The sequence below is a fragment of the Oncorhynchus kisutch genome, linkage group LG3, assembly GCF_002021735.2.
Source record: "Oncorhynchus kisutch isolate 150728-3 linkage group LG3, Okis_V2, whole genome shotgun sequence".
Lineage (NCBI taxonomy): Eukaryota > Metazoa > Chordata > Actinopteri > Salmoniformes > Salmonidae > Oncorhynchus > Oncorhynchus kisutch.
This window is the reverse complement of record NC_034176.2, coordinates 55,940,013-55,962,967: the sequence shown is the minus strand read 5'-3', so window position 1 is coordinate 55,962,967 and position 22,955 is coordinate 55,940,013. Positions and strand designations below refer to the sequence as shown.

Genomic DNA, 22,955 nt, shown 5'->3' with positions numbered 1-22,955 from the left:
AATGCAAGTCATTACACAAGAGGCTTCTGGTCGGAGGCCCAGTACATCAATTGGGCCAAGCTTCCTGCCATCCAGAACCTCCATACCAGGCGGTGTCAGAGGAAGGTCCTAAAAATGGTCAAAGACTCCAGCCACCCTAGTCATAGACTGTTCTCTCTGCTACCACACAGAAAGCAGTACCAGAGAATCAAGTCTAGGTCCAAGAGGCTTCTAAACAGCTTCTACCCCCAAGCCATAAGACTCATGAACAGCTAATCAAATGGCTCCCCAGACTATTGCATTGCCCCCCTTCCCCCTTTTAGACCACTGCTACTCTGTTATCATCTATGCATAGTCACTTTAATAACTCTACCTACATGTACTTATTATTAAGTCCCCCAAACATAACAATGATCATTATGGCCAAACAGTTCTATTTTTGTTTCACCAGACCAGAGTCTCCATGTGCAGTTGCAAACCGTTGTCGGGCTTTTTTAATGGGGGATTGGAGCAGGGCTTCTTCCTTGCTGAGTGGCCATTCAGGTTATGTCGATATAGGACTCGTTTTACTGTGGATATAGATACTTTTGTACCTGTTTCCTCCAGCATCTTCACAAGGTCCTTTGCTGTTGTTCTGGGATTGATATGCACTTTTCGCACCAAAGTACATTCATCGTTAGGAGACAGAACGAGTCTCCTTCCTGAGCAGTATGACGCCTGCATGGTTCCATGCCGTTTATACTTGTGTACTACTGTTTGTACAGATGAAGGTGGTACCTTCAGGCATTTGGAAATTGCGCCCAAGGATGAACCAGACTTGGGGAGGTCTACAAGTTAACTGAGATCTTGGCTGATTTCCCCATGAGTAGATGCCCGAACCAACTTGCCAAAACTATAGTTAACAAGAAATTTGTGGAATAGTTGAAAAAGTCGTTTTAATGACTCCAACCTAAATGTATGTAAACTTCAGAATTCAACTGTAGCTACAGTCTATTAGACCAGAGGGAGAAGACCCTGTTAGTCACACTATAATACACAGAGGATCAGCCATATGAGGATCAAGCACCCTGGGTTATATTGAGTCATGCGTACGCAACCACTGGCCTTATGAGTCTCTTATGAGAAAAACGAGTACATGAACGCATTTTCGAAAACACACATTTTATTACGTACTATTAGGAGAGTAAGATCAGACTAGCCAGAATAAGGACAGTCATTTTCCAACATCACTTAGAAATGTCTCTGCTGGGGTTTGTTTGCACTTTAAAAAGGAGAAGGAGGCACAAGTCTCTTGTTGCTTTTTCCCCACAGCTATTTTTATACCAGTTGGGGTCTGAATGGCTACTACTGTTGGTATTTGGTTCATAGGGAGGTCTGAAATAATGGACCCTTCCTGGCCACTCATATCCCCACATCCCATAAACCAGATAAACTCTACTGCACATCTTGTTCTGTACATGAAAATGACATTTCTCCAGCAAGCTCGCTTGCTAGATGCTTATGGCTTTCTTTGTCAGGATACAGCTAGTGGTGTTTGTTTATGGCTGAGCTACAATTGTTCAGTAAGTGCTTCAAGCTATGCAGTGTGAGTGCATTTGTTCAAGGCAGAGAAAATAGGGACAATACACGAAAATAAACTCAATCACAGTGGGTCCACTAACACATGAAAAACATAATGTAGTGCTGTAGCAGTATGGAAGCACGTCAAGTGGAGCTAGAGTTTGAGGTGTGACAACTGCCCAACAGAGTAATCACTATCTTATCAAAGTAGCAATAAATCACCAAATATTTGGTTGCTGTGGTTACATCCACAGTGCATCTACAATGTAGAGACGAGGCAAAGATGATATGTTGAATATAAAATCATTCAAATAATGTTTAAAAGGTGAAAACAGGATTAAAACACTCCAAATAAAACCAGGGAATATTTATGACAGCCCTAATACAAGAGCAATGATAATCTCATTTGCCACACTATGAAATAATGTAAGGAATGCAACAAGATGGGGCATTATAGAAATGGAATCAGACCGACAGTCAGTCTCTGTTGACAGTTTAAACGGTTTAAATTTTGCCAGTAGAAAAGTCAATCACTTCGAACTTCAACCACATACCTTTAGGTCGGCCATTCCTGACAGAATCCGAAAGCAAGCAAAATGTTACAATAGTCAAAACGAGCCTAATGTGGTTTAGATCTGTGTGTGCGTGTGCATGATTGAGTCAATGTGAACATGTGTCTGAAAGAGTAGCTCCACCACAAACTATTAGGTCTATACCCATTATTCATCCTCAAAGTCCATATAGGCTGTAACTGGCCGTTAGCACAGCCTGCAAAGAGATGTGCTTTCGGGCTCATCCAAGTACACATTTTGAAGGTACCATAAACAGCAGAACGATGAATGAATTATGCAGAGGCCATGAAAACTTTTCGGCAGAAGAGCTGTAGCTTTTAGAGTCCAGTGTCCAACTGCTGCTTGAGCGTTCTTCAATTTTGTGAGACTCCGCCAAGTAAAGGTTTGACTGAGCCAGCATTACCTGTGTTTTGCAAATCAACAAACCATTCGTCTACTAAAAAAAAAGGATTATCTGCCACTGCCAGTGTGCTTTACTCAAAAGTGGAAGTGAGCCTAAAGCAAAGCAGAGTGACTACCAATGCCTTCCTGAAACCCATTTTTAATATCGAAGAGCAGAGAGGAGATGGTCTCTGTCGAGGGAATTTTTCAAAAGGGATCGTGTATGGCTACTTTATCTCTGAACAATAACTTAATATAATACTGTAGACACACTCTATTCTAACCACTGGGCCTCTGACGACACTTAGCACTTACTTACTTCATAAAAAAATATTTCATGGAGTAAGTAGGTACTTTTAAAAAAATAATTTGGTGAGGAGAAAGCTGCTGCCAGCTGTCCGACACAGCTCTCAGGAAAAGTATTACAAAATCCAAATGCATATCCTTTGGGAATTTCCAGGCAAGATTTTCAAGAGCCCATAACAGTATGAGGGAGCACTGGTGTGTTCCTGCATTAGACCCTGACTCAGCTCATCCTGAATTATCCCCATAAAATATCACTCCTTCATAAGATCTAGGAGGGTTGAGAAACATCTTCAATTAATGGCCACCATCACTGGCTCCACAGCTGAACACTACTCCTAGACAACATGCACAATACACCATAGCCTCTAAAGCAGGGGTATTCAACCCGGGGGTTCACAGACCCATAGGTACGGCAGGGGGTTCAATAAAAAAAGAATACACAAACAACTAAAAAGCATGTATTTCAATGTTATGAATATTGCTAGCAACAACAAAATAAACATTTTGAATTACATACCTTCAGTAGAAAAGGGAATATAATTTCTAAATGATGTAAACTTTATTTCTCAACTCCTAATATTGAGCAAATTACACTCATTGGAGCCAAATACACAAACTGGAGTATCTGATATTGTCGCGGCAAGTGCCACTGGTAGGCTTTCTTGACTGCTGCTATTTGTGAAAATGTGTTTGGAGTTACGTTTCTATCTAATAGGCTATGTTAGAGTTCACACTTCCTACTCCATTTATAATATGGGGAGGTCAGAATAAAAAAACAATGTATCAAAACTATTAATTAAAAAATATTGATTTACTGGCCTTCGAATGGCGCAGTGGTCGAAGGCATCGCATCACAGTGCTAGAGGAGTTAATACAGAACCGGGTTCATTCCCGGGCTGTGATACAACCGGCCGTGGTACAGCTTAGGACGGCGAACAATTGGCCCAGCGTCTTCCAGGTTAGGGGATGGTTTGGCCGGTGGAGTCTTTACTTGGCTCATCGCACCCTAGCGACTCCTTGTGGCAGGCCGGGTGCCTGCAGGCTGAGTTGAGTTGAACTTGGTTGCGAGTTGAACGGTGTTTCCACCGGCACATTGGTGCGGCTGGCTTCCGTGTTAAGCTGGCGGGTGTTAAGGAGTGCGGTTAGGCGGGTCATGTTTCGAAGGACGCATGACTTCACCTTTGCCTCTCCCGAGCCCGTTGGGGAGTTTCAGAGATAAGATTGAAATTGGGAGAAAAAAAGTGGGTCAAAATACAAACAACAAAAATGTATAAATGTTGATTAGTTCTCCTTGCTATTCACCTGATAAGAAAAGACGAGAACATTTGTTTTGCGTTAACATATGATGGGGGTCCCTTGGTCGCCAGGTTTACCTAGGCATGTGTCCCTGGGCAAGAAAAGGTTGAAGACCGCCTGCTCTAAAGTCTTGCTTTATTGCATCCTGATGAAACATTGAGAATAAATGATAGTCTAATAATATCCTAGATATTTTAGGGTTATTTTAGGAGGGTACAACATCTTGTGCAGGCCCTGTGCACATAGAATTCAGCTGGGTACACGTCCTGGGATATGACACACTGCACAACAGAAAATCTGTTGCCCGTCTGGCAATGGAGAAATTAGTCCAAAAGCAGGACATTTCCTAAATCCCCAATGTATTGAGCTTAATGCTGACAGCTGGAAACTTCCACTTTTCTATGGTGAGTGCACATAAGCATTCAGTGGTGACAACCGGGTAGCAGACAGCAGGCCGTCAGTATCCAGTCAGCATTTAGGCTAGTAACAGCCCGATCTGCAGTCTGATCACAGAAAAGAACATTCAGATATTCTAACATTGTTATCATCCTGTTACATAACCCTCCCTGACCGTAGTCGGAACATCATTATCAGACAACCTCTGCAAAACTTCAGCAAAACCGAAGAGCATTGACAAGAGAACAATAAAAATTGTAAATGGGAAACAAGACAACAGAGAGGAACCCGAATGCATTACACACTTTCTATATCCGCTGAAAGTTACCCAAACAGTAAACGTAAAAGAGAGGAGGTAAATAGCAGGAGTGGGGATGCAATCAGCCATACTGGAGATCTCTGCTCAACACCATGACAATCCACTCCACCCTTATAAGAGGGGGTTCAACAGTTACACCTATTAAAATGACAGGCATGATGTTGGCAGGCTCTCCCAAAATAAAACCACTACACTGCTCTGTTTGAGTGTCCATCAACCACAGCGTCAAACGCCTCCAAGAGAGCTCCCATAATGGAAATAAAAAAGGTAGTTGCCCTTCCATCTATAAAGAGAGACTACTGCATTACGGAGTCAGGACCCGCTAAGATATTCTAACGCAGCCACTCAAGCACTCAGTAACCCCAGCCGGGACGCTTTGATTCAAACCGCATCTTGTTATTGTGAAGAGCAAATGCATGTGAAAAATGCAAATGACAAAAACTAAATTTTATATGAACATTTAAACAGTATGGTTTACTCTTCGCTAATGCATTTCAACAGGAAAAACTTCTAATCGGAGGCTCAGTTTTCCCATTGGGCTTTGGGGGATAGCCTAGACACATATATTTTTGGAGGGCTAACAAAGTGCAGGGAATACATATTCAACAGCTTTCCCAATACAATGTACATGGGGATGACGGTTAGAGTTGGTTTGACAGAGCATGAGCCAACTGGGTGATGGTGTACTTCGAAAAGGGATGGGCAACTTAGGATGGTGGTGGTGGGGGGAGGCACAAACAAATATCAACTCCTGATGAGGGGCCACAATTGCACAGCTAAAGAAAATAACTTGAGCAGAGAAACAATTGAAGCAGTGATCGGGAAGAGGTGTTGGAAATGAGGAGGCGGTACACTGTACACACATCAGTTTGGGACTTGCTCGTGTACATAAGCTACATCTCAAAATATGCCCTCTGTTACTTTTGCCAGGAAGCTATCAAAGAAAAACACGAAGTGCTCTTTAACATGTATAATGCGGTTCTCAACCCTCCCACCTGTTATCAGCATGGGAGCTGCTACTGCACATTCCAAGGTACATGAGAATAAATTATGACTTATTCAAAGGGTTAACATTCAAAAGGAGGGAATTGTTTTCTGCTACACATCAGCAAGAAGTGGCTCCTTACAGAAGAGAAGCTCAAGAGATTTACTTTGGAGGAGAGGTGGATTTAGGACGGAGGAACTGAAGAGAAAAAGAGCGTAGGGATAAGCTGGAAAGACAACAGCGGAGGGTTGGAGGAGAGGGAAGAGGGGTGAAGCAGACACAGGGTGGGGGGTGAAGAGAAGGCAAACCGAGTGAGAAAGAGACTGATCACAGACCCGAAGGGGAATGAGGTTATAGGGGACTGAAGCAGGGCAAAGTGACAAGAGAGTGACAAGCCCCTCTATTCACAGTATGTCAGAGAGCTGGAGCGTCACACAATAAAATACACCTGGCATATCCTCTCTCCACTTGGCTGCACATGTGATTTCCCTGAAATTCATATTTTTATGTTTGGCGGCAGTCCCAAGACAAACCCAAGTGGGGGAAGAGGAACATCGTGCCCCTTGCTGTTCAACTTCTGGGAAAGAGCCAACATGACCGACGGACTGTCTTAGCTGCCTTAATGAATTAAGACTTCCTGTCTCACTGATACAACATGCCTCCAGATACTCTCACTGCCAAATCTGAACACGCACTTCGAGACTGATACTATAATATTGAATTATAACATATGTATTAAAGTATGGATTAAAGCACAAACCATTACATATTGCATCATACACATGCCAGTGGTTTGACCTCTGAGTAATGTGCACTACATGTAACCAATGATGAGAATACAAGCTCTGGGCTAAATCCACTGCCCTATTGCTGATGACACTGTGCCTTTAATTTCATAAAATATAAGAGCAGCCAATAAATAGCCATCACTAGCCAGCTACCACCCGGTTACACAACCCTGCACCTTAGAAGCTGCTGCTGCTATATATATATATATATATATATATACAAAAAAATCACTTATCACTTTAATAATGTTAACATACTGCTTTACTCATATGTATATGCTGTATTCTACTCTACTGTATTTTAGTCAATGCGACTCCGACATTGCTCGTCCTGATATTTATACATTTCTTAATTCCATTCTTTTACGTTTAGATGTGTGTGTATAGTTGTGAATCTTTAGATACTACTGCACTGTTGGAGCTAGGAACCCAAGCATTTCGCTTCACCCACAATAACATCTGCTAAATATTAGTATGTGACCAATAAAATGTGATTTAGATTATGGTCACAGGCCATAGGCCGTTACAAACTCAGCCACAAAACATTTAACAAGATCTCACATTATCAAAGTTTCACAGGACTATAAGCTGTGGCCTGCGAGCAATAAACGGAAGAAAATAATACATTTATCGAAAAGGGCAGAACTTTCACATAGAGAAAGCAAAAAACAGAGGCATGAAATAGCAGTGTACAGATGTGAAGTATTGTGTGTTATGCATTAAAAGCTGTAAGGCTGAGGGCCTTTATGTAAGGGTGCCATCAGTTCCAGCAATATCGATGTTGCATGCATATCTGTAATGCCCCGACCAACATGTCAATGCACAGAGGGGTGGAAAAGCTGACACATCTGCCACCAGCCCAGTCAAAGGAGAAAACGCCAGAGGGTGACAAGAGAGGTAGAGCAGAACTAAAAGCAGCTTCTCTATAGTATGCGTCGCAATACAATACTTGCCACTTCAAAAATATGGCGCTAATAAGATTTTCGAAAGGAAGTTGGACATAGACAGGAGATGGTAGAGACTAACGATGTATGATTTGCTGGTACAATGAAAATCGTGGGGAAATGAGCCAAAAATATTCTGAACAACCATTGTCTGTGTTTCTATCAGATCATTTCCATTTTGTGTGCTGACTGAACCTGTAATCCCCTCTGTCCACTCCATTACAGTCCTTCTCCACGGTTTTTCTCCGCTGGGATTGGTAATTGCAGTGGGTTCACACTCAGGGTTACAGACTGAGCAGATAATATCACCCTGTCTGTTCCCTTCTCTCCTAACCTTTGGGGTGACAATGACATGTCATCGCAGGTCACCTTCTCCATTTAGAGATTCTCTTTCTGCTCAGACACTGATGGGACCAAGATGGGAAGGGACATAGTTGAGAGGCTAAACCGGGTCTAGACTGTCTCTTAAACTCTGAATGACATGTCCACTGTACCTCGTGTCTTTATGCAAGTTTAAATTAAAATGCACTTTTTGGATCACAAATTTAAAACAGTGAACCCCTAAAAGACAAAACCCTGTCATTGAAAAAAAGATAACTGCCAGTTATATAAATGTGAACCAGCATTATCTATTTTTGGAATGATTAAAGATTTGCATTTCTCTCTCTTACATAAAAGGCACATATACAAGTATATGGTTACTACTGTCCTCTGCTGGTGAAAATGATCAATATTAATATATAAAAATACCAGTTCTCAATTTTCACTACATTTACACATCATCCAAAAACAAGAGACTAGGCCATCTATGAACGGAGCTATGCTGAATGGCTGTGAAAGGTCATTTAAAGTCAAACACCCCATACACCGCTGTGGCATTTCAAGCGCAACATTACAAACCATCATCAACACAGGTGTCACAGTAATCAGCGTAGGAAGCAAATGGAGGGCTGGTCGGAGAACATCTCTCCTGACTAAATAGGCATGAAACCTTGGTGTTATTTCTCCGTTGATTAATTCAACGACACACACACACACACACACAAACGGAGACACTTTTCATGCAAGTTGAAAGGAAACACTAATTGTAAAACATTTGATATTCATAGGTTTCAGCAGTGGGCAAGACACGCACAATGACAGTGATACAGTACAATCAGAAACAACACCGTAAACAACACGGAAGCCAGAGCAGCACTCTAATTTCTCGCGGTGACTATCGGTCCTTGTCGGACAATGGAAGCAAAGGGTGAGTGGGACTATTTGGCTTGGTTTGACATGAGCTGTGAATGTGCTCTACCTTTGGATATGAGGAGTCAGAAACCATTAAGAATACAAAAGCACGCTTGAGACGCGACTTCAGAGAACCTCACATTTTTTACACATGAATCATGTCAGGGGAAAAAAATAGTTTGGTAAGTTTGCTCTTTGGGGCTGGTGTGGGCGTTCCAGCATGTTTGCAAGAGTGTGGGCGGCAGGGGAAAGAGGTTCTGAAGCACTCTCTTTGACGAATTCATTACCTGCAACGTCCACATCAATACCACTGGAGCATGTGGATTGTGCTCCAAAAGCGTGGGTGGAGAGCACAGGGCAGTCATTACGCAGAGGCCCTCTTCGCAAACACTTACCTGTGCTGCTGCACTAATACTCATGAGTGGCTGAACTGCTCATCCATCTGAAAATGGTACATTGTGTGGGCAACCAGGTCCTAAAGCACCCACGTGATCTGAAATATTATAGGAATGGCCAGCTCTGCTTGCAGCCTAGATACCAAAACAGAAAACGAGACAAAAACACGAGGGATAACTCTGCCTACCTGCTAGGACCCTGTTGACGGAGGAATGGGTGGCCAGGCCAGGCTGGCCCCTCTCGTGGTGGAAGATCCCAGCATATGGCAGGTACTCAGGCAGTAGGAACCTCCTTGAACAAACAGAGAAGCATCAAGTCGCATAGAATCACACAACTGAGAGTTTACTCACCCCATAACGAAGACGACATGAGAAAATTGAAGACCATCCATGTCACGTAATAAGGGACTAAAATATGGGACTAAAAAGCATAGGCAAGTCTTTATAATAGCCTTAACTGACTCTACATTGTTGCACAAATTGATGATTGTGCTGTATGATTATGCTAATGCTCACCACTGGCTTTGGGTAGACAAATTCTAAATAAAAATGTATGAAAAAAGTTTGAGAATATGTCAAACATTTCCTATATCCAAATCTCGGGACACAGAGTCCCATTATGTCATTGGCAGCTCATATTATTGGCAAAAAAAAAAACTGCCATTGTAATATGAAGAGCCAATAAGTGTCATGTATTCAGAGTACCAGGAGGACAACTGGATAGGTTGACTATTTCTTGTTTTCCCGTATCTTTCTTTTTTTAGTTAAGTATTTACAGTATTTATTATATGCTGTGTGAAGCTGTTTTTTTATTGTAGGGATGGCTGTTTTTGTTTGTTTTCTCTGCATTGTGTGTTATTCCATCAGAGAAACCAGTGGAATCGCTTTAATGTGTTATCCCTTGGGTTGTACTCTGTGCATCTTTTTCCTAATAGAATCAATCAATTAATCATATCAGGGCCACCCACCGGGGAACAAATCTGCCAAGCGAGGGGGCAGACATACGAGCGTTGCGTGGAGCTCTGTGTCTGGCACGATCCCCGTTATCCCTGTGAAGAGAGCGAGAGAGGGAGATAACAGACAAACATATACAAGGAGTACTTCAAATTAAAAGCCTCAGCTTAACTGAGAGACTATAGCTGGGCTCACTATATAGTGCAGGCTCACTTAAAAGTTTGATGTTAGCCTAACTTATTAGTGGCTTGAGACCCAGACAAAAGGGAGAAAGTTGCAGTACTGCTTGTGATTATCCAGCAGCCTCAAAAACCAAGCGGCCAAACAGAAACTCCAGCGAAGATTTGAAAAAGTTTGAAATGCTGCAATGCATAAAGGTGGTCATTCATGGTAAAGATGGTTATTTATGGCTCCAATGTTTCTCCATTTACAGGTTTGAAAAACTGCTCATAAGTAGGCCCCTTTTTACAACATCGTAACACTCTAGTCCGGACACATTCAAAAGGAGGAAAAACAAAGACAACATATTTCCAGCCTGAGGAGACACTGTATAGAATCAGGACGGTATGTAACCTAGCGGTGAAGAGCGTTGGGCCAGTAACCGAAAGGTAGCTCGTTCGGATCCCTGTGGAGACTAGCTGAAAAATCTGTCGATGTGCCCTTGAGCAAGGCACTTAACCCTAATTGCTCCTGTTAGTCGCTCTGGGTAAGAGCATCTGCAAAAAATGTAAATATCTAAACTTGCAAAGGAAGACTGTGCCATAACAGGAACATTGGTTCCTGTAATTTATTCACTGACCCCAGGAGGAACTAAATATGCATCATATTTCCATCAGAGTATCAGCTGAGAGGACACGGCCTATTTCTGATCCACTGGACATTTCATATTCAGAATTTGCTTTACACTTCCTGAAAACTGTGACAATGTGAAGGATGTGAGAGAGAGGAAATCGGACGAACGTGGAGCCTCTGAAAGTATTCTAAATCGGAAAGCAGGCGGAAATAGAGATGCTTTCATAAATATAAATTTTAATAACTGATATGAAATATGCCAACACTCTTATACCCTCCGCAATTAATTTCTAAGTCGGGCAGTCAGGTTGGCGGAATAATTCATAAACCAAATCGGTGAGGTCATATTCTGGCTTTGAAGATGCCCCATCTCAAATCAGTCATCCAGAACTGCATTTTAATACCGGCAAAATGTTGTTTGCTTCGACTGCAATGATACTCTGTGGCCGACTGGCCGTATAACTTCATTCCATGTATGAAGCTCAAGTCGAAAGTAAAACTATTTTGCTAGCCATGTTATAAATGTCCAGCAAATAAGGAACCAGTTAATTTGTCTAGGAAGACTTCAAACTTGCAAACAGACTAAAAAACAAAATGGGGACAAGACGCACCTATAAGTAAGTTGAAGAAATGTCCAGCCTCATTCTTCGCAAGTGTAGAAAAATAACTCATTTAGATTAAGCCACAATTCATTTGGGAAAGGAGATAAGAAGGAGAGCTAATAAGTGGTCAAGTGTCAGCTGCTTTCTGTGGAAAGTGGCAAGAGCATCATCGGTGGTGTCATTATTAAACTGATGTTTAAACTCTCTCTCTCTGATCAGCATGTTACAAAACAAGGTGAGCGTTTGGAAGAGAATTAGGCCACAGCTCTAAAATTATTTCTTCAGTACACCCCTTTAAAATACCAAATACTGTCACTCTGTGCAGTTCAAGGGGAGCATAATCCTGATTCATCTATAGTCAGAGTCTGCTGCTGTATATGTTTTCACAGGACTGTAATCTAGGTTTACTTTCACTGTTTGCTGGTTCCATTACAATGAGTGAATTCTTACATCATTCCAAAAGCACCATAGGGTTTTGCTGGCTATAAGGGCATGTCTTTTAACTGTGCAACTGGCACATCATGACCAGTTTAAAGAAAAAGTGAAAATCTGTTCTCAGTTATTCTGCACGTTAAAATATATGATTTTGTGAAAATCAAACAAAAACACCTATCAAGTGTGTATTGTGTTAAGAATGAATTGGTCTTTTTTATTTATTTATTATTATTTCATCACGCGTAGCATCCTGCTCCAGAATAACACAGCTCAGACAAAGTGTTGGTCCCACTAACCTTTTCAGTTGGTGGCACCAGCCCAATGATTTGGTCGCACCAACACTTTGTGTAATGCAATAGAAAATAATCGTAAATCTTAAAGTCATTCGCGGTGCTTTATTGAGGAAAATAGACTGTTGAGATGCTGTGATTAAAAACTATGTTTTTTTCAAACATGTCCAAGCAGGAAGGCATGATTCAAGTAATTATGTGCAAACCAGTTTGTCATTCAAATTTGAGCTGACAATTAGGCAATTGTTGCTATATTTTAGTTTCACAATAGGGCTCCAGACTTCACCAAATGTTTTGAGATGCATTTGCCTCCATGATTGTGTGTACTAGCTAATAGGCTAATTCATTTAGGGCTAATTCACCACCTGAGGAAGTGGAAATCAAAACACATTAGCTAGATCGCTAACTGTAAATATTGCTCATAGTTAGCTGTGCAATTGATCAACCTAACTGTAAATTGAATGCCCTAAAATCTTTCCAGTGGTACTAGCACAGAACGCAAAACGGCCAACGTGCACAAGGCTCCACATCTCAAAGACATACAGTACCACAAAATGTGTTTTTTAAAATGGTGCCAATCACTCATGATTGAAAGTTGAGAAACGTCATACCCCCAGAAATCTGAGACCTCCCTCTCTTCAACTAACAACAGCGTTGTGTCTGTGATGCATAGAGCCATCCCCCATACTGTTAATTACACTCACTATGGCAGCAAAGTTCTGATCCACGCCAATCATCTAAAACAATTAGTAAGCAGAAGCGTAAATCTGGAATTGGAGATAAGGGCAAGTCGTCTTGTTAGAATTCCCTAAATCCCACCAGGTTCAATAATGAACGAGAGGGTGGCAGCACATGTCTAATCTTGTCGGAAGAAAATAGACACTGTCTCGCACTGATGTGGAGCTGACGCCACACAATGCAATGACCCAGTTATAACTAGCAAAATGGTGATTGGACCGTTTACATGCTCGAGGAAAATGTCCTTGCTGTTTTGACGTAACTGAATCCAACCCAAAGGACAATAAAAGGCATTCTAAAATAGTTGATAGAGCGACGAATAACTTAGTTGTTCATTCTGACAAACAGTTCTTATCATTATAAAATAGTTTGTCGTCAAATGCTGGAGAGGAAATAGCGCCAGGGGAATTCCTTTGACCTCATTTGGCCAAAGATGCTACAGCACAAAATCTGATGACCTCAAGCAACACCATCCCCCTGCACCTGCATTCATAGTCAGGCCAGAGGCAATTAACATTTACATATTGAAGGGGGAAAGAAAAAAAACAAATCAATTTGAAAAATACATCACAAATTCAACCTTCGAGAGTCACACATTAGGCATTCGATACGCAAGTTATTGTGGTAGGAGTGTTTTTCAGCTGTTTGCTTTGTTAGTCATTATGCACTCCAGATCATACCGAGGGTGTGTGGAGGCATAATGCAGGGAATTAATTTCTCTCAACCATTGGCAATGGTGGCACTAACTTCACAACCAAATCCACTGAGAGAAATCACAGCATTCTGCTATGTTATGGTTTGATGCAAATTGTTCCATGAATAAATACCAAAGCTCTCAACAATTGTAGGATGTTTTCATCATAATGTGTCCTGTAAATGTCTTCATAAACAATAGTCACGGGATACAAAAGGCATTGGATGTTGTAGGTAGATGACAACTCACTCAAACTCCTCAAAGTCCACCTCGTTGTTCTCAACGGAGGGGGAGGGGTTGCTTCCTGGGCTATCTGAGGTGGATGAGAGAGGCCGCAGTCGGCTCTGGTAGCGCAGTGATCGTTGGCGAATGCTGTCCCGCCGAGATAAGTACTGAATCATCCGCTGGGCATAATATGCCGCAGGGGACAACCTGTGAACACAGCAAGGACACACAACTAAAATCAATGGTGATCAGATAACTCAGGAGCAATAGACCACAATGGAAATAAGTCTGACTTTGTGCTATCCCAGTCACATTCTTTTAGTATGTATTGTCTAGATATGTATTTTTTTGAACTGACAAATAAAAACAAGCAAAGCCTAATACCAGAAAAACCTCAACAAACCCAAGACCATGTATTGTCAGAGCCCACATATGGTAAAAATGGAGCAGGCTTCTTCCATACTGCAACTCTGATGGCCATAATTACAGTGTGGTTCAATAAACCACTTCTAACGTTATTTTAGGAATTTAGCAGTACGTCCAACCAGCCTCACAACCAACAGTGGTGTAAAGTACTTAAGCATGTTTACTTAAGTAGTATCTGTGCTTCACTATTTACATGTTTGACTACTTTTACTTCACTACATTCCTAATTTTCTTTAAGTACTTTTTACTCCATATATTTTCCCAGACACCCAAAAGTACTTGTACAAATTTTGGATGTTAAGAGGACAGGAAAATTCACACACTTATCAAGAGAACCACCCTTGTCATCCCTACTGCCTCTGATCTGGCGGACTCAATAAGCACATGCTTCGTCTGTAAATGATATGTAGTGTTGGACCATGCACCTAACTAACTGTAATAAAAAAAAATAAGAAAATGATTTGCTGGTTTACTTAAGATTTTTTTATTATTAACAATTTTACTTTTGATACTTAAGTATATTTAAAAGCAAAAACTTGGACTTTTACTCAAGTAGTATTTTACTGGGTGACTAACTCAAGTCATTTTATATTAAGGCATCTTTACTTTTAGTATGTATGTATGTATGACAATTGGGTACTTTTTCCACCACTGGTAACCATGCCAGCCCAGGACATCCACATCTGGCTTCGTCACCTGTGGGATCGTTACCCGGACAGCTGATGAAAGTGTGGGTTTGCACAACCAAAGGATTTCTGCACAAACTCTAAGAAACAATCTCAGGGAAGCTCATCTGCGTGCTCGTCGTTCTCACCAGGGTCTTGACCTGACTGCAGTTGGGCGTCATAAGCGACTTCAGTGGGCAAATGTTCACCTTTGATGGCCAGTGGCACGCTGGTGTGTGCTCTTCACGGGTGAATCCTGGTTTCAACTGTACCAGGCAGATGGCAGAGAGAGTGTATGGTGTTGTGCGGGCAAGCGGTTTACTGATGTCAACGCTGGGAACAGAGTGCCCCATAGTGGCGGTGGGGTTACGGTATGGCCAAGCACAATCTACAGACAACAAACATCATTGCATTTTAAAAAGATGGCAATTTCAATGCACAAAGATACCGTGATGAGATCCTGAGGCCCAGTGGCTTAAATGGTGCCTCTGGAGACAAAACCTCTCTCATCGTCACTCAATGCCTAGGCTTACCTCCACTGTACTCACATCCTACCATACCCGTGTCTGTACATTATGCCATGAATTTATTCTTACGCACCCAGAAACCTACTCCTTTTACACTATGTTCCGAACACAATAGACGACCAGTTCTTTTAGCCTTTAGCCGTACCCTTACCCTACTCTTCCTCTGGTGATGTAGAAGTTAACCCATGCCCTGCAGCCCCCAGCATCACTCCCATTCCCCAGGCACTCTCATTTGTTGACTTCTGTAACCATAAAAGCCTTGTTTTCATGCATGTTATCATTAGAAGCCTCCTCCCTAAGTTTGTTTTAGTCACTGCTTTATCACTCTCAGCCAACCCGGATGTTCTAGCCGTATCTGAATCCTGGCTTAGGAAGGCCACCAAAAATCCAGAATTTTTCTTCCCCAACTATAACATTTCCCAACAAGATAGAACTGCCAAAGGGGGAATAGTTGCAATCTACTGCAGAGATGACCTGCAGTGTCCTGTCATACTATCCAGGTCTGTGCCCAAACAATTCAAGCTTCTACTTTCAAAAATCCCCCTTTACAGAAAAACAGAAAGTATTTTGTCAGCCACCAATTGTGCAAGTTCTCCCACTTAAAAAGATGAGGCCTGTAATGTTCATCATAGGTACACTTCAACTATGACAGACAAAATTAGAAAATAAATTCCAGAAAATCACATTGTAGGATTTTTAATGAATTTATTTGCAAATTATGGTGGAAAATAAGTATTTGGTCAATAACAAAAGTTTATCTCAATACTTTGTTATATACCCTTTGTTGGCAATGACAGAGGTCAAATGTTTTCTTCACAAGGTTTTCACACACTGTTGCTGGTATTTTGGCCCATTCCTCCATGCAGATCTCCTCTAGAGCAGTGATGTTTTGGGGCTGTTCATAGGTACACTTCAACTATGACAGACAAAATTAGAAAGTCCGTGTTGCTGGGCAACACGGACTTTCAACTCCCTCCAAAGATTTTCTATGGGGTTGAGATCTGGAGACTGGCTAGGCCACTCCAGGACCTTGAAATGCTTCTTACGAAGCCACTCCGTTGCCCGGGTGGTGTGTTTGGGATCATTGTCATTCTGAAAGACCCAGCCACGTTTCATCTTCAATGCCCTTGCTGATGGAAGGAGGTTTTCACTCAAAATACATGGCCCCATTCATTCTTTCCTTTACACGGATCAGTCGTCCTGGTCCATTTGCAGAAAAACAGCCCCAATGCATGATGTTTCCACCCCCATGCTTCACAGTAGATATGGTGTTCTTTGGATGCAACTCCGCATTCTTTGTTCTCCAAACACGAGTCGAGTTTTTACCAAAAAGTTATATTTTGGTTTCATCTGACCATATGACATTATCCCAATCTTCTTCTGGATCATCCAAATGCTCTCTAGCAAACTTCAGACGGGCCTGGACATGTACTGGCTTAAGCAGGGGGACACGTCTGGCACTGCAGGATTTGAGTCCCTGGAGGCATAGTGTGTTACTGATGGTAGGCTTTGTTACTTTGGTCCCAGCTCTCTGCAGGTCATTCACTAGGTCCCCCCGTGTAGTTCTAGGATTTTTGCTCACCGTTCTTGTGATCATTTTGACCCCACGGGGTGAGATCTTGCGTGGAGCCCCAGATCGAGGGAGAGTATCAGTGGTCTTGTATGTCTTCCATTTCCTAATAATTGCTCCCACAGTTGATTTCTTCAAACCAAGCTGCTTACCTATTGCAAATTCAGTCTTCCCAGCCTGGTGCAGGTCTACAATTTTGTTTCTGGTGTCCTTTGACAGCTCTTTGGTCTTGACCATAGTGGAGTTTGTAATGTGACTGTTTGAGGTTGTGGATTTTTTTTCTAATTTTGTCTGTCATAGTTGAAGTGTACCTATGATGAAAATTACAGGCCTCTCATCTTTTTAAGTGGGAGAACTTGCACAATTGGTGGCTAACTAAATACTTTTTTGCCCCACTGTAAGTCTCTCACCGTTGCCTCTTGTTATAGATCCTCCTCAGCCCTGGACACAATATGTGAATGAATTAGCCCCCATCTATCTCCAGAGTTCGTACTGTTAGGTGACCTAAACTGGGACATGCTTAACACCCCGGCCGTCCTACAATCTAAACTAGATGCCCTCAATCTCACACAAATGATCAAGGAACCGACCAGGTACAACCCTAAATCCGTAACTATGGGCACCCTCTTAGATATCATCCTGACCAACTTGCCCTCTAAATACACCTCTGCGGTCTTCAACCAGGATCTCAGCGATCACTGCCTCATTGCCTGCGTCCGAAATGTGTCCGCGGTCAAACGACCACCAAGCAGGCCTTTCTAATTGACCTGGCCTGGGTATCCTGGAAGGTTGTTGACCTCATCCCATCAGTAGAGAATGCCTGGTTGCTCTTCAGTAGTGCTTTCCTCTCTATCTTAAATAAGCACTCCCCATTGCAAAAAAATGTAAAACTAAGAACAGATATAGCCCTTGGTTCACCCCAGACTTGACCAGCACAAAAACATCATGTCATTTTGCATTAGCATCGCATAGCCTCCGCGATATGCAACTTTTCAGGGAAGTCAAGAACCAATAAACTCAGTCAGTTAGGAAAGCAAAGGCTAGCTTTTTCAAACAGAAATTTGTTTCCTGTAGCACTAATTTCAAAAAGTTTGGGACACTAAAGCGGAGAATAAGAGCACCTCCTCCCAGCTGCCCACTGCACTGAGTATAGGAAACATTCTCACCACCGATAAATCTACGATAATCAATCATTTCAATTAGCATTTTTCCACAGCTGGCCATGCTTTCCACCTGGCTACCCCCCTGCCCTGGACAACAGCTCTGCACCCCCTGCAGCAACTTGCCCAATCCGCCCCCACCCCCCCCTTCCCCCAAATCCAGACAGCTGATGTTCTGAAAGAACTGCTAAATCTGGATCCCTACAAATCAACTGGGATAGACAATCTGGACCCTCTCTTTCCAAAATTATCCGCTGAAATGGTTGCAACTCCTATTTACTAGCCTATTCAACCTCTCTTTTTTATCGTCTGAGATCCCCAAAGATTGGAAAGCTGCCGCGGTCATCCCCCTCTTCAAAGAGGGAGACACTCTAGACCCAAACTGTTATAGACCTATATCCATCCTGACCTGCCTTTCTAAAATCTTCGAAAGCCAAGTTAATAAACAGATCACCGACCATTTCGAATCCCACCGTACCTTCTCCACTATGCAATCGGGATATCAGAACCACCATCGATAAAAGACAGTACTGTGCAGCCGTCTCATCGACCTGATCAAGGCTTTCAACTCAATCACAGCAATCTTATCGGCAGACTCTATAGTCTTGCCTTCTCAAATGACTGCCTCGCCTGGTTCACCAGATACTTCTCAGAGTTTAGTGTGTCAGATCGATGGGCCTGTTCTCCGCACCTCTGACAGTCTCTACGGGGGTGCCACAGGGTTCAATTCTCAGGTCGACTCTTTTCTCTGTAAATATATATCTCAATGATGTCGCTCTTGCTGCTGGTGATTCTCTGATCCACCTCTACGCAGACGACACCATTCTGTATACATCTGGCCCTTCTTTGGACACTGTGCTAACAAACCTCCAAACGAGCTTCAACGCCATGCAACACCCCTTGTGGCCTCGAAATTGCTTTTAAATGCTAGTAAAACTAAGTGCATGCTCTTTAACCGATTGCTGCCTGCACCCGCCCACCCGACTAGCATCACTACTCTGGACGGTTCTGACTTAAAATGTGGACAACTACAAATACCTAGGTGTCTGGTTAGACTGTAAACTCTCTGTTTTATCACCAAAGCTCCATATACCTCATTTGGCCACCGTTCCTTCCAGTTCTCTGCTGCCTGTGACTGGAACGAATTGCAAAAATCACTTAAGTTGGAGACTTTTATTTCCCTCACCAACTTTAAACATCTGCTATCTGAGCAGCTAACCGATCGCTGCAGCTGTACATAGTCCATCGGTAAATAGCCCACCCAATATACCTACCTCATCCCCATGTTTTTATTTATTTACTTTTCTGCTCTTTTGCACACCAGTATCTCTACTTGCACATGTTCATCTGATTATTTATCACTCCAGTGTTAATCTGCTGAATTGTAATGATTTGCCTACCTCCTCACACCTTCTGCACACAATGTATATAGACTCTCTTTTTTTCTACTGTGTTATTGACTTGTTTATTGTTTACTCCATGTGTAACTCTGTGTTGTTGTCTGTTCACACTGCTATGCTTTATCTTGGCCAGGTCGCAGTTGTAAATGAGAACTTGTTCTCAACTAGCCTACCTGGTTAAATAAAGGTGAAATAAAAAATTAAATAAATATACTACCCACCACTGCGACCTGTATGCTCTCGTTGGCTGGCCATCGCTACATATCCGTCGCCAAACCCACTGGCTCAAGGTCATCTGTAAGTCTTTGCTAGATAAAGCCCCGCCTTATCTCAGCTCACTGGTCACCATTGCAACACCCACCCGTAGCACGCGTTCCAGCAGATATATCGCACGGGTCATCCCCAAAGCTAACACCTACACTACTTTGGCCGCCTTTCCTTCCAGTTCACTGCTGCCAATGACTGGAACAAATTGCAAAAATCTCTGAAGCTGGAGACTCATAGCTCCCTCACTAACTTTAAGTATCAGCTGTCAGAGCAGCTTACCGATCACTGTACCTGTATACAGCCAATCTGTAAATAGCACTCCCGACTACCTCATCCCCATATTATTACTTACCCTCTTGCACCCCAGTAGCTCTACTTGCACATCTATCACTCCAGTATTAATGCTAAAATGTAATTATTTTCACCTCTAGGGCCTATTTCTTGCCTACCTCCTTACATTTGCACACACTGTACATTGATTTTTCTATGTTTCTTTTGTGTTCTTGACTGTACATTTGTTTATGTGTAACTCGGTGTTGTTGTTTTTGTCGCACTGCTTTGCTTTATCTTGGCCAGGTCACAGTTGTAAATGAGAACTTGTTCTCAACTGGCCGCCATCACCTCATGATTCAACATGATAATGCACGATCCCATGTCACAAGGATCTCTGCAAAATTCCTGGAAGCTGAAAATGTCCCAGTTCTTCCATGGCCTGTTAGGGGTGCTCTGGACTGACGTGTACGACAGCGTGTTCCAGTTCCCGACAATATCCAGCAACTTCGCACAGCCATTGAAGAGGAGTGGGACAACATTCCACTCAACAACTTAATGCGAAGGAGATGTCGCGCTGCACGAGGCGTGAGGTTACACCAGATACTGAATGGTTTTCTGATCCCCCCTTTTTCTTTTAAAAGGTATCTGTGACCAACAGATGCATATATATCACAGTCATGTGTAATCCATAGATTAGGGCCTAATTAATTTACTTCAATTGACTGATTGAAAGACTCAGTAAAAATGTAGTAGACATTTTTGTAAAGTGTAAATGCTAACCTATCAATTGTCTTCATCGGGCTTCGCTAAGCTGCGAACATTGTGTAGAAATTGTTTGGGAATCTGAAAAGCTTGTATGGTATATCTACAGCCTAGTCAGAGTACCCAAATCAAGGAAAATTGATGATGTTAAATAAATAATAGCCTAAACTGGAAAGTTATGGGCTAGGTCCACAGACTACAGTATTTAGATTTAATCCAAAATGTTGGTTTGAGTAAACATAGTTCAAGAGTCAGAAGAGGTGAATGAAGAGATATCGCTAAATCAGTAAAGTAAATATGTTCGTTTTTGCTGCCGACAAGGTGGTCTGGGACAGTCAATGTTGACACTCCACAAATATAAATAGATTACTTAACTCGCAGAAGATTAGGGTTTTTCAAAACCAATACCCATCCATGCAATTATCACTAGTCAAGTTGTGTGCAGACCTCAGTCTAGCTTTCCCAATGAGTGTACTGTATTACCAGGGCTCAAGGAGCATGCAATAATTCGGTATTAAGATGATTTTTCTTCAAGTTATAGTGTAGCCTGCTATGCAATCTCTGTATAGCTATTCATGTCACAAATGAGTTTATCTGCCAGGATAATTATTTGAATAGGTGGAAAAACCTGAGTAACATTAATCAAAGTTATTGCATGACACCCAGAGGGTCAGTAATTGGATTACAATTCAAAATACTGGATTGGAAATGAAATGAAAACGAGTACAGGGAAATAAATCAACACCTGGCAAGTATTAAAAGTGATACTAAATTTACTCTACAAATGAGTTTGTCAGATCTGGCATCAATTCCACTGAAGCGTTATGAATTTGATGTGACAGGGGACAAACATGTTCAAAATGGCCAAAATAAAGGAGGCAGGTTCCATTACAGCATCTTTTGATATCTTAGAAACTAAAATCATAAATCTCTACTCTGGAGTTCAGAATGCAAAGGGAGGAGAAAGTAACAGGGTACATAGTGTTATTTTTTATGGAGTTCCCAATACTCCAGGAGGTGAACAGCAGTGGCCATGAATATCTGGGTCTGCCCACGAGGAAACACTATCAAAGACACTGTCAAGCGCTGAAACAGGTTACCAGCAGCGAATATCTGAGTTTGGACACTACCTACTCTTAATGTAGTTCTGTCCTAGATACAAGCCATACTGGCAAATTACAAATGACAAGGCACCTAAAAAGCCCCACTAGCTTTCTCACAATGTTCAATGGAAATTATTTTTGTAATTCCCTAGAAAAGGCATTCTAGGAACTGGCCATAAAAAGGACCCATTTTCACCTCCGATACTTCAGCGGTATCAATGCATTGTATTGAGTGGTTGACAGCATGTAAGAAAATGTTCATGGCCAGAACACATGGGAAATGTTTTCATGTGGGAACTATTTGTAACGGTTACTCTTGCAGATAGGCCTAGGCTACTTCTTACTCTTGAATGCTTGAGGATATTAAAATGGAAGAGGAACTAGATTTGGATTTTCAAAGTAGAAAACCTTTAACGGATCCTTATATTCAGTCTGAATATGCCTTTTGGAAAATTCTGATTGAAGAACTCTTAACCAAGGAATGTGGTTGTTTTTTTATGATTGTGTTTTTGAAGGTTCTGTACTTTCTATGCGCCTATGCTGACATGATTGTGTAAGCGTTAAGTCATGCATGGCTCCCTTGTAAAAGACACGTTGGTCTTAATGGAACTCCACCCTGACTAAATAAAGTTGAAATAAATACATGAGAGAGAGAATAACGAGGTGAGAGGGAAGTGTCGGCGCTATCCTCGCCACTAGAAAGGCGTTTAAGATCAAAGGTCAAAGCAAATGACGACAGAGAGTGAGTAGTCAATTGTCAAGTGTCCACTCTCTACAAAAATTGGCTGTACTGATCATTATGTCCCTGCTCTGGGTCACACATTGATTTTCTATATAGCACCTTGGTTCCTAAGCAGGGCAGCACTGTCCCTAGATGAATGTGGTTTTACTGAGAGGACTAGGCCCTATCCACCCCAC

General features: G+C 42.1%; 1 protein-coding gene across 4 annotated transcripts in view; it reads right to left on the bottom strand.

The window, feature by feature from the left end:
* The window catches only part of ambra1a (autophagy/beclin-1 regulator 1a), a 102,738-nt gene that overhangs the window by 67,665 nt on the left and 12,118 nt on the right, over positions 1–22,955 (bottom strand). For all 4 annotated transcript variants that reach the window (XM_020477178.2, XM_031808801.1, XM_031808822.1 and 1 more), the window contains 3 exons: positions 13,909–14,091; positions 10,123–10,203; positions 9,343–9,446 (listed from right to left, as the gene is read on the bottom strand). In XM_020477178.2, the coding sequence (XP_020332767.1) occupies positions 9,343–9,446; positions 10,123–10,203; positions 13,909–14,091 (368 nt within the window). The remainder of the gene's footprint in view (positions 1–9,342; positions 9,447–10,122; positions 10,204–13,908; positions 14,092–22,955) is intronic.